Source organism: Molothrus aeneus, chromosome 9 (assembly GCF_037042795.1).
Source record: "Molothrus aeneus isolate 106 chromosome 9, BPBGC_Maene_1.0, whole genome shotgun sequence".
Lineage (NCBI taxonomy): Eukaryota > Metazoa > Chordata > Aves > Passeriformes > Icteridae > Molothrus > Molothrus aeneus.
In genome coordinates this window covers 17,114,942-17,131,674 of record NC_089654.1, presented here as the reverse complement: position 1 = coordinate 17,131,674, position 16,733 = coordinate 17,114,942, and the positions used below count along the sequence as shown (strand labels likewise).

Sequence of the window (16,733 nt, the reverse complement as noted above, 5' to 3'; positions counted from 1 at the left end):
GAGCTGTATTTACAGATAATAATTAGAATAAGGCTGGTCCATTGTGTGTGTCCTGCCTGTTTTTGGAGACACACTGAGATACAGTTTAGCCTGCAGGGAGGGCAGCAGGAGGAGCGTTGGGGGGTTTCAGTTGGGATGTCATCTACTGCTGTGTACTGTCAAAGGAGCAGGTTGGCCTGATGTTTTTGTATGTCAGATATTTGTAGAAAATAAACATCTACACAAATAATGGAGTATAATGTTATGCTGCTTGTCTAGAATACTTAGATGTCATTTGCCTCCATGTCCTCAAATCCTTCTGTTAGTAAAACATTGGGAGACTTTTGAAAAACCAAGCTCTGACAGAGCCCAAGTGACTTGTAAGTTTTCTTTTTTAGTGCTGCACATCCAAAATATACATCCTCTGTATAAAAGGGAAGTATTTTAGGCTATTCAGGAGTTTTAGATAATTAGCTGGTATTTTAAAGGTATCTGATTACCTTTAACACTTTTTTTTTTCATCTTTCCATTCTACTTAGAATTGATTTAAATCTCACACAAACAAGCACTTTACTCTGACAGGACTGGGGAGACTTTCAAATACAGAAGTCTGAAGTTAACAATTATCTTAATGCCTTATTTTTATATGTGAGACAGCTCTGGTATGCTGGCCAGCAAAGCTAGTTAGACTAATGACAGCTAAGTCAGCAGGAAAGAGAAGGTATTACCCATAAACTGTGACCTAATTCTGAAAGAAAAGGAAATTCATGCCTTTTCATATTTTTTTTTCCCAGTCCAAGGAACAAATTGAAGGAATAATAGGTGGGACGTTACAAAATTATTTCATGTTTGTACGGGGGTTGGCAGACAGTAGGTGGAGCTCAAGAATACTTATGCTAGTTTTTGGTAGGCTCAATTAAACCTGCTGGTGGATTCATAGGGAAGTGTCTAGCAGGAAAGACAGACTTACTGCCAGATTACTTTGAAAAAAATTTGATCTTCTATTACTAAAACATATGAATCTCAAAGGCATTTGCATGTCTTAAAGTGCAAATTAAGACCTAGTAGGAAGCTCATAAGCAGGTTGGGCATTTATTTCTTGTACCTGCAGACCTGGGTTTTTATACAAGGCAGATTTTCAAAGAGATTTATTCAAGCAGCAGTGTAAACTAAATAGATGCAAATTCTGTTTTCTCACTATTCCTGTACAACTGCAGCTTATTTCTGAGACTGCCTCACGGAACCACGATAGAAAGGAGGAAGAAATTAGGCTGACCTCTCCCACACCACACCTTGCAATGCAAACAAGGGTCATTACAGCTGCAGCTCTGTCTGTTGGTTTATGATCAGACGCTGCACCAACAGCAGCATGCAGGAAGTGAGGTTATCTCAGAGAGCATGGAAGAGTCAGTTCTGTTAAGAATTGAGACAGGAATGGTAGGACATGAGCGGGGAGATGGGACTTTGTGTGCCTGTAGATATTTGAGTTAGGAACAGTTAAAAAGCCTTCTGACAGTGTTGTCATCCCCTTTCTTCCACTTATTCTACACTTAATAAGTGTTCAGCTGTAAAGTTGGGCACTACCTGTATATGGAGGCATCTGCCCCCAGAGCTTTGTTAGAGGCAACGTGCCATATCTGCAGGACTTACTGCTAAAACCAGCTGGGAGTGAGCATTGTGAAGATGCTTGCATGGACAAATTATTTATCAGTTGTTCCCCGTTTCCTGACTTTTTCTTACATTAAAAAGAACAAACAACTAGTTATGGCAAGAACTCTTATGTATTAAATGAAAAATGTTTCAACTGAGGATTTAAGTTACTTTCTTTTCTTTGGTTTTTTTCTTTCAAATTTTATTCCTGTTGTACTTTCCTACAAGCCCAGAGCTGCCATTTTGTAGCCACAGGCACTCAGACCATAGGTCATGCCCTGTGTGTGTAATGGGGACGTGTCTGTGGGACGTCACTCGTTCAGCAGCAGTGCTCAGGGCTGGCTCTGGACTGGATCTAATCAGATTTGTGCTCTTGACCCTTGTACAGTGCTTCTTTCATTTACAGCTGGCTTCCTGCCTGCATTGTTTACTTCCATTTAGTGCAGTGAAATGTAAAGCATTACATGTTTCGCTGAATATTGTTAGGCTGATTTGAATGCTTAAATGAATAGAGCATTGCAAAGCAAAGTGGCTAGCCAACAATTCCCTCATCTAATTTAGTCTGAAATTATTTCCCTTTCCCTAATATGAAATCACAAATCATCATTCTGTATGTGAATTCTAAGCACTCTCATGACTGTGACTTATATTTGGTTCAAAATAACCTCTTGTAGCTCTGGAGATTGTTTTGGTAACTTTAGACTGCTTGTGAGTTTTCTAGCATTTATATTCTCAAGGAGTGTGGTTGCTTTACTTGAGCACTTAGAATCTTGAAGCCACTTTTTTTTTTTCTTGTTTGATCAGTTGGATTAAATCAGCCTAAGAAGGTTCCCCATGAGCAGGTTCACACTATCCTGTGTGAGCACCTCAAACTCCTGCATATGCAATGTGCTGTGAGCAAGCTGGACACAGTTCAGGTGTGTCAAAGGAACACTGGGTAGTTTAAACTAGACCATGAAACTATCCTAAATAACTTCAGAGGCTTTGTAATAACAGACGGGGTTAGCAGAGACTCCTTAATTTCTGTTCCTAATGGGCTATTAAGAGCTCAACACAGAATATATGTTCAAGTGTCCTTGAACTGGCCATGGATTTCATTAACTTAAAAATCCTTTCTCATTAAGCTTCATTATCAAAGTTATGAAAAATAATCTAGCCAGCCATCCACAGAAACGATGAAGGGATTATCAGATAATTTAAGATTCTAGGAAGAATCTTTAAAAACTAAGAAATAAAGCTGATTGTTGACCGTTTGGTGCTGGAGAGCATTTAAAATACATCAATAGATGACTTAGCAAAAGGATTGTATTTGATGTTTCTAAGGTACCATAAACAGGGTTGTTTCTCATGTGCAGAGTCCAAGAACCCAAAGTACCAGCAAAAAATTGAAGGCCAGGGGAGTGAATATATGACTAAGCCATCCTTTGTTTCTCTGAGTCAATATTTAAAAATGTAAATCCTTAGCTATGTATGAAGCATGACTGGAGCAGCCTGAAGGCTGTCCTCAGTCATGATAGCCGTCAGTGCAGGACATACCATACTGTCACCCAGAGATTTCTCACATACTCTTTGAGATTCCTTCCTGGAATATTAATTCTCACACTGCTGTATCACAGTGTCTTGCAAAGGTTGTCATCCATTCATTGAGCTATCTAGGCAGAAGTCATACTAACATTAATAAAAAGAAAAATACCTTTAGTTTAATTTTTAAACCATTTAAAAAGCATCAGCAGCTGCTGTATGGAATTGTACAGTATTCATTTTTAAGGTTCATTATTTCTGGCATTCTTTCAACATACATAATTTTTGATTATTTATTTCATTGCAGACAGGAAATAAGGAACTGGCAGTTACCATTTCTATTAGACCTGCCACTCCAGTCCTCCTTTTTTTGAAAAACTGGGGGCTTTTATTCTTGATGATGGATGAGAACCTTTGTTCAAATTTCAGTGTTGGTTTACACATTGATAGGTCATAATATTCCTGTCCTTTTTTTTCCCAACCCCATAGAGGATTCCTTTTTGGAACTTCTAATTCTTTTCAGAGCAGAAGTGATCCACCTTATTTGCACTGCTAAGTCAGCTCTTTCTGCTGCCAAAATAGCTAAGTCATCCTCATAGCCCTTCTTGTCACTTACTGTTTGCATTGCTTGTCTTGATAATTTCTGTTCTTGGTCTTGCAAGTGAAACCTTAGTGTGTGATGTTAATACTGTCTTGCCAGCATTGTAAAGCAAAAAACACCTTGACTCATGCAGTCTTGAATGTCATTTCCCTTTTTATCATCCCTCCCTCCTGCCCTTCCAGTTTTAAAATTGGATTAGGTTGTTACTATGAGAACATTTGATTAATATTCTTTAAAAATACAGTCCTTTATGAGATGTCCTGCCACAGTACCAGAAAATTTCAGTCAAGAAACAGGCATCACAGTTGAGGCTTTTTTGTTTGAAGTTTTGCAGGGTATCTTTTAATCTTTTCTTCTCTGGCTACTTGCTAAAGCAATCCTGTGGAGTTCCTCGAAGTGGAAAAATAACTCAAAGTAAATTAAAATACTCTGCAGCACAGTGCAAAAAGCAAAGGAGGGTACTTCCACATTCCTGTTATATTATCTACTTATTCATTGTTTGAGTTGGTCATAAAGTACTCTTCAGCAGGATTTCATCTTCAAAGTCAGTATTTTCAGCTTCTTTTCTGGCCAATCTTTTTTCTTGCCAGCTTTATTACTTCGCAGTCCATTTAATGTTCTGTTCTTTTACTCCTACCTTGTTTTCCTTTTCTCAGAAGAGTCTCTGGCATAACATCTCCTACCCATGGCCAAGTAGTCTGGCTACCTTTCTGAGCATTCTGGGCTTGGTGCTTCACCTGGTGGTAGGCACCTGGAAACCTTCCGTGATCAGATAGGTGAGAGAACTTTACACGTCCCTCTTCTATTTCCTTGTTATCAACACTGAGGTTTCCTCTTCAGGTAGGCACTCCATCCCATTTTCCTTGAAAGGCAATGCACATTTCATGTCTTTTCTCAGTGCTGCTGCTTGGTTTGTGCACCAGTTCCTATTGCTGGATGCAGGCACTGAGGGCAATTCCCATTGTTCAGTCAGTGTGGGAAGGAGGCACTCTCTTACTAGGTGAGAGGTACCTTGCAAGTAATACCTGAGGCTATCAATAAGTATTTGTGTCCTCCTAATTATGTCATATATTTTTTACTGATGAAAAAGACAAGCAACTATTCATTTTAACCTCTCCTTGGGATTAATTTATTCCTAATCCAAGATCTAGAATATCTGTGACTTCCATAATTTTTGGTACCACCCCAGTAATAATTGATTTATCTCTTCAAAGTTTCTCATTCTTAAGTGTCACAGGCTGTCTTGTACTCCTCAGTCCAGTCCATTTGGTTTCCTTTCACCAGATCTGTTAATTAGGCTGCTGTGGAGGTGATGTCTTGTCTCTTACAGTTGTAATTACCCAAGTTGTTTGCCTCTTTTTTGCCCTGGTTCTTGAGAGAGCCTTGAGGTATGTCAGGCAGATTCTTTGCTGATGAGCAGTTTGCTGACTGGTCAATAAGCTATGGACTGTGCTGTCCAGGAGAATGGAATCACAGGCATAAATAAAACTGCTGCTTTTTATTTGGTTGCGGTGCTTACTTTTACTTTGCCAAGTCAGACGTGTTTGTGAATTCAGTTCTTTCTTTCTCAAGCAGTTTGCACAATGCCATGGGACTATCACCAAAATAAAGCTGTCCACTGAGAGTTTTAAATAGTGAAGGTACCTTGGTTACCTGACAATGACACTGACAATGTTTACAGGGTTGGTTTCTTGCTATGTTTTTCAAGGACTCTCTGCCAGAAGCTTCCTAATTAAAAATAAACAGATTTACCATTTTCCTTGGTTACCAAAGCTCAGTTCCTACAGTTGTCAAACAGTAATCAACTGCTTTTCCTCTTTTTTTTTTTTTATGTGTGTATAAATGATGATGCAGGCAGAGATGTTGCATGATTGAGCTGGAGCAACTGATTAAGCCTTTATCAGCGCTGGGAGACAGTCAGGTACTGTAACTCATCAAGAAGGGAAGTTTGGCTTGTGCTGATGCCTTAAACGCATCTCTGAGGCAGGGAATGCCAAGCTAGAGGAGTAGGATTTCACTGGTGAGTGGAACAGATCACATGAGGATTCTGGCACTATCTCTATGGCATGCTGGAAGCCAGTGCTCCCTGAATTGATGGGATCAGCTTCAGCTGTGGGAAGTGTCCCAGACTGAGTAGGGGGTGTAGCAGCACCGGTAGGCAGTGGTGACACTGAAGAGCTGAGCCTCAGAGCACTGCTAGCAGTGACTGTTCATCTTCAGTCTGGAGGAACCACAGGCAGCAGAACTGAAAATGCCAAAGGATTATAATGTTTTTCAAATGCTGATTGCAGCACTTTGCTGCTTTTATCATCGTAAGTCTATTATCAGAGTTAAGGTAGGTGCTCTTTTTCAACTGCAGTGTGCTAGTCAGTAACCTTTCAGTTTTTGTTTACAAGTGTTTGTTTTTATACCGTGGTTGGGTACAGAGTGTTTCTCTTATAAAGAACACCTTTACAATTCACTGTTGTCTCAGAAAGAAGCTTGAACAACAAAACTGCTTGAAAACTTGCAGTTTTGTGAGTCTGAAGCTGGCTGTCTTTATGTTTAGGGACTAAGGGAAAATGCCCTCTAAGGAACTTGCTGAGGAGGATTTTAGCAAATTTTCAAGTTTTCAGACCATTTGGTTCCCTAACTTTTTTCATCAGTATAAGGAAAACACAGGCAATTGTACTCAGGATTGCAGGTGTTTCTTAAATGCTTCAGATAATTTTAGATTTGTCCTTATATTTTAGATATTTTTAAATTGCAAGATACACAAAGTCATGTGCTCCTAAGAAGGTTTGGATTGGAATGAGTCTTTGAAGGTCATCTAGTCCAATCCTCCTGCCACGGGCAGGGACATAATTTACTTTATGCAAAAATGCTCCATATGCCCTGTAAGTAGAGGAAAAGCCTTTATAATAATTTTAAGTCACAGTAACAGAAGTGTCTAAGTGCCTTGGGAATTGTTGTCATGTGGGGCATCTAACTACTTTTGATGATCTGTGAATTACACTTTTAAATCTTCTTATTTAAGATTAGCATGTGAATTATTCTTTAACACCAGTGGAGCACTCGCAGTAAGGAAGGATGTGAAGGTTGCTGTCTTCTGGCCCTGGCTTTCAAACTTTGATGGAAGCACTTGAAGTTGGGAACAGCTGTCCCCTTCTCTTACCTTCAGTGATTTAGCCTTATAACTGTCCATTTCCGAAAGTAGGGTGTGGGGCTAGACTTTTTGGGCACTCTGCAAAGTGATTTTGGTCAGATTTGTTTCTTCTGACTGGGACAGATGTCAGCAATTATCATCACAATAGAATGCTAAAGATGCTTTATTGTGCTGTAATTGTTTTTTCATTCTTGTTTTCAGGCTTAATTCTCCAGTTCTAGAACTTTTTAAATGACATTGGGGTTTATTGTTGGCTGTCACAGCAGTTAGAAAACTTGTTCTTGACCATGCAGATGCCCTTTATTTAACTTGGCATGAATTTCTAATACCTAAAATAACGGTGCTGTTGTCATGGCAACTTTCCATTTAGTCTAATCCATATAGTCTCTAGAGAAACTGAAACATTAATAGTGTTTGCTGTATGGAGGGTGAAAAATAAAACCTTTTATGTAGAAACAAATTACAGTTGGGATCTTTCAAAAATAATATTCTATTTAAAGAGATTTGCAGCATTTAAAATATATTTGAATGCATGTGTTCCAGTATGCAGATTTAGCAATAGTTAAATTTGATGAACTGCTATTTGAAGAAGTTTGGATGGGAGGGAACTGGGATGCATTTGCTGAGGAGAAAGTGGCTGTAGGTATAGAAACAGCATGTGGTCAAATCAAGTAAGGTCTGAACCTTGGGGCCCATGGTATGGATTCTGTGAAATGCTGAAGGGCCTAGGATGCTATGAACAGTAAAATGGTGTGAAATAAAGTCATCAGTTGTTAAATTTTTTATTTTTTTTTAATCTTTTAAAAAGTTAAGCAAAATCAATTTGTGTAATTAGATGAAGTTAATTCTTGGTTTTAATAGTAATTACAAGTGGAATGAAATACCAAATTGATCCACAAATAAACATGCTGAAGTTCTCAACTACCCCTGAGAGATTCAGACATTTTTCTGCATTGAGCTAAATTTATTATGTTATCCAATTTAATTGAAAGCAGCATGTGGGCAATCTCAGAGATGCCTTGTTGTGTCCCACCAAAGCACAGGAAGCAGTACAGCACTTGAGCACTCATTTCAGTGTGTGAAACTGAGGTCTCAACAGCAGATATTTGGGTTATTTCCCCATTCATTAATAGAAAATATAATGATCAGTGCAGAACATCTGAACTTGGATCAACTCATTATTGAGTCATGATGTGCCAGTACCTTTAATGATCCCATTTGGTTTTTTATAGCTGTTTATTGTCAAGGTCAGCTTTTACATTGAGGGAAATAGAGAAACTTCAAGGCAAGGGGGCTTCTGTTTGTGTTTAAAATAGAAGTGAAGAGAAAATACTAAATTGTGACTTGTGCCACTTGCAACCCAAAATCTTTTTCTTTAAATTTCCATTTTTTGGAAGAGGAGAAGTACATTAAGACTAAATCAGTGATAAATGCTGACTTAAAAAAATGTGGAGGTCCAAATTAATGAAATCAACTTTGCCACAAGACAGGGTTTTTTTAGTACTAGTCAGTATGGTTGTCATGATCAGAGGGGGAAGGGCCTTGAAGTTCAAGTATTTTCATTCTTAATTCTCTGCTATGATTCACCCTCAGCTGAAGCTGCACAAAAGGGGAAAGCCACTCCAGTTCTCAGGACTGCCAAGTGTTAGAACTTGGAGCAGGCTGATGTAGCACATCAGTGAGTAATGCACTAATGCTGTGAATGTGACATGAGTAAGAAGCCTTTTATAAGCAGCTCCTTACTCTAGTGCCATCTCTTATCTTGGGTGAGTTGCAAACACTTTTTATAGATAGTAGATCTTAATTAATATTTCTTCAGTGTGCAGTGATCTAAATCTGTTCACTGGCATCCTCACGCTTCATATATCCAGTTTCAGCATGTGTGTGGAGGCAGTTGAGTTTGATAACACGAGTTACATGTAATCACCACTCAGCATTATCAGTCTGCCTTTTCAGTGTTAGATTTGTTATTGTTGGAGAGGGGCAGATGTGAAAAGACTGACTGCTCAAAATTATGTGAAATTTTGTATAGCTCCCTGAGCTTTGATTTCCCATTGTCTTGTTGCAGAGTTTGAGTTTTGATGAGTCTTATATTATAAAATTCTTTTCAATTTCCCATGGTAATTTTATAGCTACACTGCAGTAAAAGTTCGATTATCTTCTATCATAAATATGTAGATAGCACAGGGTCCACTGGTGCTCTGCTAGTGACTTCTGTTTGATGGGAATGGCAATATTCTTCAGTAGGTATTTATGTATTTAATTTCTTGGTACTACCTACTATTTAGGTATGCCTCAGATTAAAACAACAACAAAAAACCTTATATAACTGCTAATATAATTTACATTTGGAAATGCAAATCTCTAGGGTCACTGAGTGGGGAATTATGATTTGACTAACACTCAACTCGGTATTTCTCAGGGTCTGTATTCCAGAAATTAAGCTCTCCTAGCTCTGAATGTGGTTACAAAGAAATGTGAGGATTTGTTGTAAGTGTGGTGGTGTACTGGAAAATAGTTGTTGAATCCACTAGAATTAAGTTTTCCCATTACCTTCACTTAACATTAAACTGATCTTTGTACTAAAGGTCTTTTTTTAGTTCCCTCATTCTAAATAAGTATCTTGCTTATTAGTTGTCATGGTTTGAGCCCAGCTGGCAGCTGTGCACCAAGCAGCCACTCACCCACCCCACCCCAGCAGAATGGAGAGGAGAATCAAAACTAAACCTTCTAGGATGACAAAAGAACAGTTTATTAATTGAAATTAAGTAAAATATAATAATAATAGTAAGTAATAATAATGAAAGAGGAAAAAACCCAAGTGATGCCCAATACAGTTGTTCACCACCCACTGACTGATGTCAGACCCTGTCCCTGGACTCCTATCAGCCCTGCTTCCAGGTAATTCCCCATTTTATATACTGGGCATGATGTTCTGTGGTGTGCAATATCCCTTTGGTCAGTTCAGGTCAGCTGTCATGTCTGTGCTCCCTCCCAGCTTTTTGTGCACCTCCTCACTGGCACAGCATGAGACACAAAGAAAGTCCTTAACTTAGGATAAACATGACTTAGCAGCAATCAAAACCATCAGTGTGTTATCAACATTGTTCTCATACTGAATCCAAAACACTGCACTGTACCAGCTACTGAGAAGAAATTAACTCTGTAACAGCCAAAAAATTGGCTGCCTTCCCGTGAACACAGGCAACTTCTGTTGTTCATAGCAGCAGAGTGAGACCATGCGCATGATGGAGTTTATTTGATTTGTAAAGAGCCATTGCAGTTCTGGAGAAAGTTTTCATGGTAATTTGTTATCTTTTCATTAGTAACCTCAGAAGTTGTCACCAGTTACCTAAAGAAGCATGCAGAAACCTGGTGGCTTCAAAATTGCCATTCCCCTGTATTAATTCATCTCTGAGTAAATCACTCATTCTGTACCTCCTCTTACTTAACACAGCACTTGCTGTAGTCCTGTGTGAACTTTGTGCCCTCTGGAAGGTTACAGAAAGCTGCCTCTGTGAAGAACGTTCCAGCAGCTATGGTTCAATTTCCAAGTCAATCAGAATATGGATTCCTGTCTTTTTCCAGTTAGTTCTTTCCAGTTAGTTCTTTCTCAAACAAAAGCTATTCAGAAATCACTGTCTGTTTTTGTTTTGTGAGGCCTTGGCCAATGATGCTGCTTTTCTGTACAGGAGAAAATAAGATTGACGAGAATGTTTTTGAGCAATATTGGAGCATTTGGTTCTACATATAAGTGCTCAGTGCGAGTGTGTTGTGTTTGGTGGCCAGTTAGTAGAGTTATAAGTGAAATGATACACATTGCACTCATTATAAATTCATGTGATTGAATGTTTTTAAATGCTTGTATTCATAGTGACAGATAGGCAGTCTGGTTAGGATCACAAGGGCACAGGATTAAAGACTGAAAGGATCTCTGCAGCCAGTGAATTATATATTGATCCAGAATTGGAACTTTGACAATAGAATGTTAATTTTCTGTATGGACAAGTTAACTGCTCTCTAGTGGCTTGGAATTAGAGAAATTTCATTCTTTTTCACTTTTCCAGATGTTCTTGGTGTCCAGTGTCTCTGTGTCCTCTCTCTTCTTTCCTGTCTCATATGTTTGTCTTCCCTCCTGGTGTTTCCTGTTCTTGCCCCAGCGTCTCCTTCATATTTTCTGTCAATTGGTCTTTCTGTAAAATTATCCACTTGGCTAAAAGATATGTAAATCTTACAAAATTTAAGTTGTTCATTAATCACAAAGTTTGTCCCATCTCCTCATTTGTTTGGAGGCTCTGTAGGACCTAGTGATTTTACCCAGTCAGAAAGTCACAGTTCAGCATTCATGGTGTACTTAAGCAACATAGCAGGCCTACAGTGTTGGAGAAAAGAGCAATTGATGAGGAATCTTAAATATGTTTGGTTTAGATGGATTCAGTACATTTACTAAAACTTTAAACAAAGTACTAAAATTTTGGGAAAGGTATGGACTTGACTTTCTTCCTCAGACCACACTTCAGTTTTCACAAAGCTGTTCTCATTTATCCCTAATAACCATTTTATTTTCTTTTTTCCTGAAACCTTTTTTTCCTTTAAGGCAACAGGAAATCAGGTGATTCCAAGGCTGCCTGTTGGGCTCATTTAACTGTCACCTGGCAGAGCTGTGTAAAGCACCAGGAAGTAATTGAGATTGGACGGGAATGTGGCCCCCTTTAGTCTTGTACCCATAACAGACCTTGGCTGTGCTTTGCGTAAATAATGCTTTGCCAGAGGGATACAGAGAGAGATGATGTGAATTTTGGCTTCATCTCAGCTGAATGAGGGGCTCTAGCATGACAGATTTTGGACCACTTCCAAACAGGGTCTCAAATTAAAGGTTTTTCCCTGATAATTCAAATTGGTTTAGGAAAAAAAAAAGAAGAAAAAAAATCCACATCCAAACAAATACACCTTAAAAACATACATAATAAATAAATAAATAAAGCAAACACATCATCACCTTAGAGAGTAATTAGTTAATATCAATACAGGAATAACTGTGGGACTTCTCTTTGTTTACTACCAGCCTCATACAGGCCTCATTCAGCACAGTCTAATGTGAAAAATTCCATTAGGATGGTTGACACAGGAGCTTGGTATAGCAAGTTGCCTTTGAAGAGTGCCAAACACTCACATGAAAGTAACCCCTTGGATGCATAAACAGCAGATTATTGTGAGGAATTCCCATCAAAATATATTGACAAATTTCAGAGGCACAGCATATTGTGGTAGGTAAATAATGTCCTCTTCAAATTTACCCTAAATGAGTTCATAGTTTGATGTTTTATTTCATTAAACTTTGATATTTTCCAGGTTTTGGTATGCTAGATTAACATTTGCCTGGGAAAAAAAAAGTAAAATAATATGTGACATTAAGGATAGCTCGTTTCATCCATAAGCACAGTTTGCTATTGGATTAATGGCCCTGAAGTAGAAATCTTTGTGAAATATAATAAACTGCCAAGGAGTTTCTTAGTTTATAACTATTGACTGAAATTTTTTTCTCTCCTTCTAAAGTCTTGGCTCTCTAGGTTTTCCACAGTGTATGTAAGTAGGCTTGAGGGCTTTTGCCAGAGGGTGATAATATTGTATTACTAGGTAGTTATGTATTTTTATTTTAAGGACCTGTTCACAAAACAGGTCTGTTCACAAAAGCTCAGCATGGCAGAAATATCTTAAAATAGCACCAGGACTGGAAACAATGCAACTAAAATGTGAACAAACAGTTCTGGAAAGCACACACTTACGGGGAGTTGTTTGTAGGCCAGGAAGAGCATCTGTATTTGAAAACAGTGGCTGCTGACTTGATTTGCTTTTTTATTCCAGGGATATCTGACAGGGTTGTTACTATTAAAAATCTCAAAATATTTAAACTGGAAGCTTCCCTGTGTTGCTTCAACCATGTTTTGTTGCAAAATACATGAAAGTCTTTAGTTTTTCCCTAGATTATTTTAAAATTTCTTTTTACCATCCACTTCACTACCTAGTTGTAGATGTAAATTCAGCTTTCTTTCTGTCATTGAGTAGGAGCCAACAAAGTGTCTTAAGCAAAGAAATAAAACAAGGAGATAGTACTAAGTTTGTCACTGGGTAGTGCAAATTTACAGCCTACCATTGCTGCCCATTAACTTTTGGGTGCTATTGGGAAATGGGGCTGAAGCATCTGCATCATGCTGTGTGGAATAAGTCACCTTTTCTTTTGAAACAAAGCCCACTGGCCTAGTTAATAATTGTTGTAAGCCTACCCTCTTCTTTATTTCCAGGCTCACATGCTTTCACAGGCTGTCCCTGGAGTGATTTTTGAGTCTTGCATGATGTGGAGTTCAGGGTCTGCAGAGATTCTTGCAGAGCAGAGGCCTTGGGTGTAGAGTGTAGCAGAGAAAGGTGTTGGCTGCTGAGATTACAGACAGTTCATCAGTCACCATTGTCCTTCTGTAGGTTCTGTAAGAAATCACTCTCAGTGAACAAAAAACTGTCCAGGAAGACATGCTATTACTGAACTTGCTCACCTAGGCAGCTTTCCCCTTGTGTATGCTGGGATTTGTGCTAGCCACTGGAGTTCTTTCACTAAGTTCTGAGTTGCATAAAGATGATTTAAGTGTGTTTGCTTCATCTCAGGAGACGTCTGGCCTCTCTGGCAATCAGAGCATATTCCACGTGGTAGATGATGGTGGAGAGGGTTTTTAACGAACCAATAGTTAAGAATGTTAACCAAACCAATTTAGTTGGTTTGGATTCCTTAAATGTTTTTCTTGCTGTCTTGTTAGATGTAGTTCAAGTTCAATATATGTTTCATTAACTTCATTTGAGTAGTGAAAAATCCATTCAACTACCAGAAGAAACTTCAGGTTTCTGTGCTGTATTTGTAATTATTGTGTATCTCTAAGTGGATCATCCTGCTGTTTTTGAGATAATTCATGTCAGTACCATGGATGAAACTAGTCCATTTCATCCTATGTAGGTCTTTGGTTCTTCATCCTATAGTTGTTTTTGTTGGCTAAAAGTATAACTTTCCTAGGCTAATTCAGTTATTGTATCTTTGTATCCCATAGTCTGTTCTATTTTCGGTAGCTCTGCCTACCACTGAGCTACAGTGAGATGCTTTTGGAAAGATGGTAACAATTTCTGTAGTAGCTTTGGGTTCTTCAAGATCTCTATTCAGTCAAAAGCATCTTTTGAATCCTTAAATACAATTCACATTAAAGTAGTAGTTCCTCCAGAAGAGCAGCAAAACACACAGCTCTGACTTTAAGATCTTGTTATACCATTGCAGCTGGATGTTTCTGTTTACCCTGGAGGGGCTATTTTAAAAGTTCCCTAGCCACTTCCTTGTGCAGTCAGGGGAAAAGGTGCTTTTGAAAAGCCTCAGCTCTGTTTGTGTGCTCTTCACTCTACCTACAGCTTGTGTAGGTGCTACAATACTTGCTATCATTCTCTAAGACATGTGGTAGTGAAAGGACTCCTAATTTTAGAATCATTGCCAGTCGTCTTTAAATGGGTTCCCAGCCATTTGAGTTGGGAAATAAAAGTGATAGGTGTGTGCCAGAGGTCCTTCACCTGTGCTGGTCTGATAGGTCACAAGGGTTTGGAGTGGAGAGAGCATTTTTGGCCTTCCCTGACTATGTTTTGACACTTGAATATGCTTTTGGACTTCAGTCCTCAACAAGCCTCTTCTGTGGCTCCTTGTACATCCAGTAACTTCACCTCTTCATGTTGTACATGGGTTTATGAAGGAGCCCTTTCAGTGAAGGTCTTGTTTCTCTAGTGGCATGGTTTTTTTCTGCAGTCTTCTCATAAAGCATGGAAAGAGTTGATGCAAAACCTTAATGTACAAAAGCACAAAGAATTTGCTCCTTGATGAACGTGCTTGTCCGTTTTGAACCAGATTTGTATGGACAAATAACACCCTATTCTGGTTCACAGAAGGGAAGCTAAGGTGAAAACTGATTCTTTACCAGCTTGTTTTTATCTTTTGCCTTTCTATGTTAGCTACTAGTGTTTGCCTAAGAGAAGCCTTAGTTTTCTCTGAGAAAAGTAGAGAGAAGAGGACAGTTTATCTCAGAATTTCTCTGGGCTCCCAGCATGTTTAAATTATCTTGGCAGCAGGATGCCTCCTCTGGCATTATTCCACTAAAAATCTGCTGTCTGGTCGTCTGTTGTAATTCAGTCTGCCTGAAATTGCAGGGAAGGTCGTTGAAAGAAGTGTTAAATGTGTGCCACCTGCTCCCACAGTTAGGTGCTGTGAGTATTCACTGTGAAGAAGAAATTCGTGGAAAGAACAGGAATTGATGGGCAAGCCTTCCCAGCTCTTTTTTAAATAATGCATGTGTTCTTCATTTGAATCAGTGTGTCAGTTAAAGGACCCCATGAGCCTTGGCTCATATCCAGACCTAAGAAAAAAATCCATAATGCACAGGAGCAAAACACTGCATTTTGCTGGAGGGCCCCTCTCTCTCTGCTTATCCCTCTCTCTTTTTTTTTAATGGTCTTTCTCTGAAGAGGGGGTATACTCTGATTCTTTGATCAGTGTTGAACATGTTCTCAGGCTTTTGAAACTTTTCAGCACAACAAAGATGGGCTGGAGTCCCAGCCCTTGGAGAATGAAAGGAAGTTCAAAGTACTTCCCTCCTCTGAGTGCTTATGAAGGAGAATGTGGCTACTCCAGAGAAGATCCTGCACCTCACTGCTAGCAAGACTGCATCCATAAGGATTAGCCAGCCGGAGTGGGCCAGCATGAAAGCTGTGCTCCAAAAAGAAATTAAGATAGAAATTTTCCAGAAAATTGCACAGTAGTTGTAAGTGGTGATGGAGATACCTTCAAGCAAAACTCATGCCTCTTGTGCTAAGGAGCAACAAGAGCTTTTGTCCTTTAGGAAGGGAACATCTTGCATGTGCAGATTTAATGACTGTTAGGAGGAATTCCTTTAAGATTGAAATTTTACTTTGGCAAATTGGTTCTTTGGCAGCAGAAATATTGAACGACTAAATGTGTCCACTTAGCCTGTCTTGATGCATTTGGAATGTTCTTAACTGGATGGGTTCAAAGGGGGCTGCTGGGAAAGAATCTGAATTTAAAATGGAAGTTTAAACAGGAGGAAGAATAGAAGGAGCAGGGCATTTGGGTCCAGCTCCATATTTTGGATATAGTTAGAGTTCTTATTGGAAAGAGGAAGTAAGAGCAGTGACTTTGTAGGTGTGTCACTATGAGTTTGGTGCACAGGCAGAACACTGTGCTCTGTTCCGCGCGGTGTAGAACAATCACACGTTATCTCACACAATGCTGGGCTTTGCAAACACAATCTGGAGAGCAAAGCCAAGCCAGCCTGCTGAAAGCAGCACCTGCATTCCAGTGCAGGTCATATGATGGAAGTCATAACCCAGGTAAAATGTTAATCACTAAACTTGGCACAGTTGAAGCTTTTAATCTTTTATTGCAGTTTTCTAGGGAGAGGCAAGTTATGGACAACAGCCCGGAAAAGCTGAAGAAGGAGCTGGAGGAAGAGCTGCAGCTGAGCAGTGAGGACTTGCGCAGCCATGCCTGGTACCACGGACGCATTCCCCGGCAGGTACGTGCTCTTTGCTCTGCCAAGTGTGCTCTGAGCTCTTACAGACTAGCAGAATCTCACTGATGTGCTGGACACATCTCTGAATTAAATTAGTAGGAACATAAAACCTATTTGTATGAAAGCTATGGTATTTATCACAGCTTGGATAAAATGAGGCAGAGGAAGGATTCAGGGCAGACCCTGGTGGGAAATAGATACATTTCAGGATTTTTGTGCACTGAATAAATCTGGA

The 16,733-nt window shown here is 39.2% G+C and overlaps 1 protein-coding gene across 5 annotated transcripts in view; it reads left to right on the top strand.

The window, feature by feature from the left end:
• The window catches only part of BCAR3 (BCAR3 adaptor protein, NSP family member), an 81,388-nt gene that overhangs the window by 53,555 nt on the left and 11,100 nt on the right, over positions 1-16,733 (top strand). For all 5 annotated transcript variants that reach the window (XM_066555299.1, XM_066555297.1, XM_066555298.1 and 2 more), the window contains one exon: positions 16,373-16,501. In XM_066555299.1, coding sequence (XP_066411396.1) covers positions 16,373-16,501 — 129 coding nt within the window. The remainder of the gene's footprint in view (positions 1-16,372; positions 16,502-16,733) is intronic.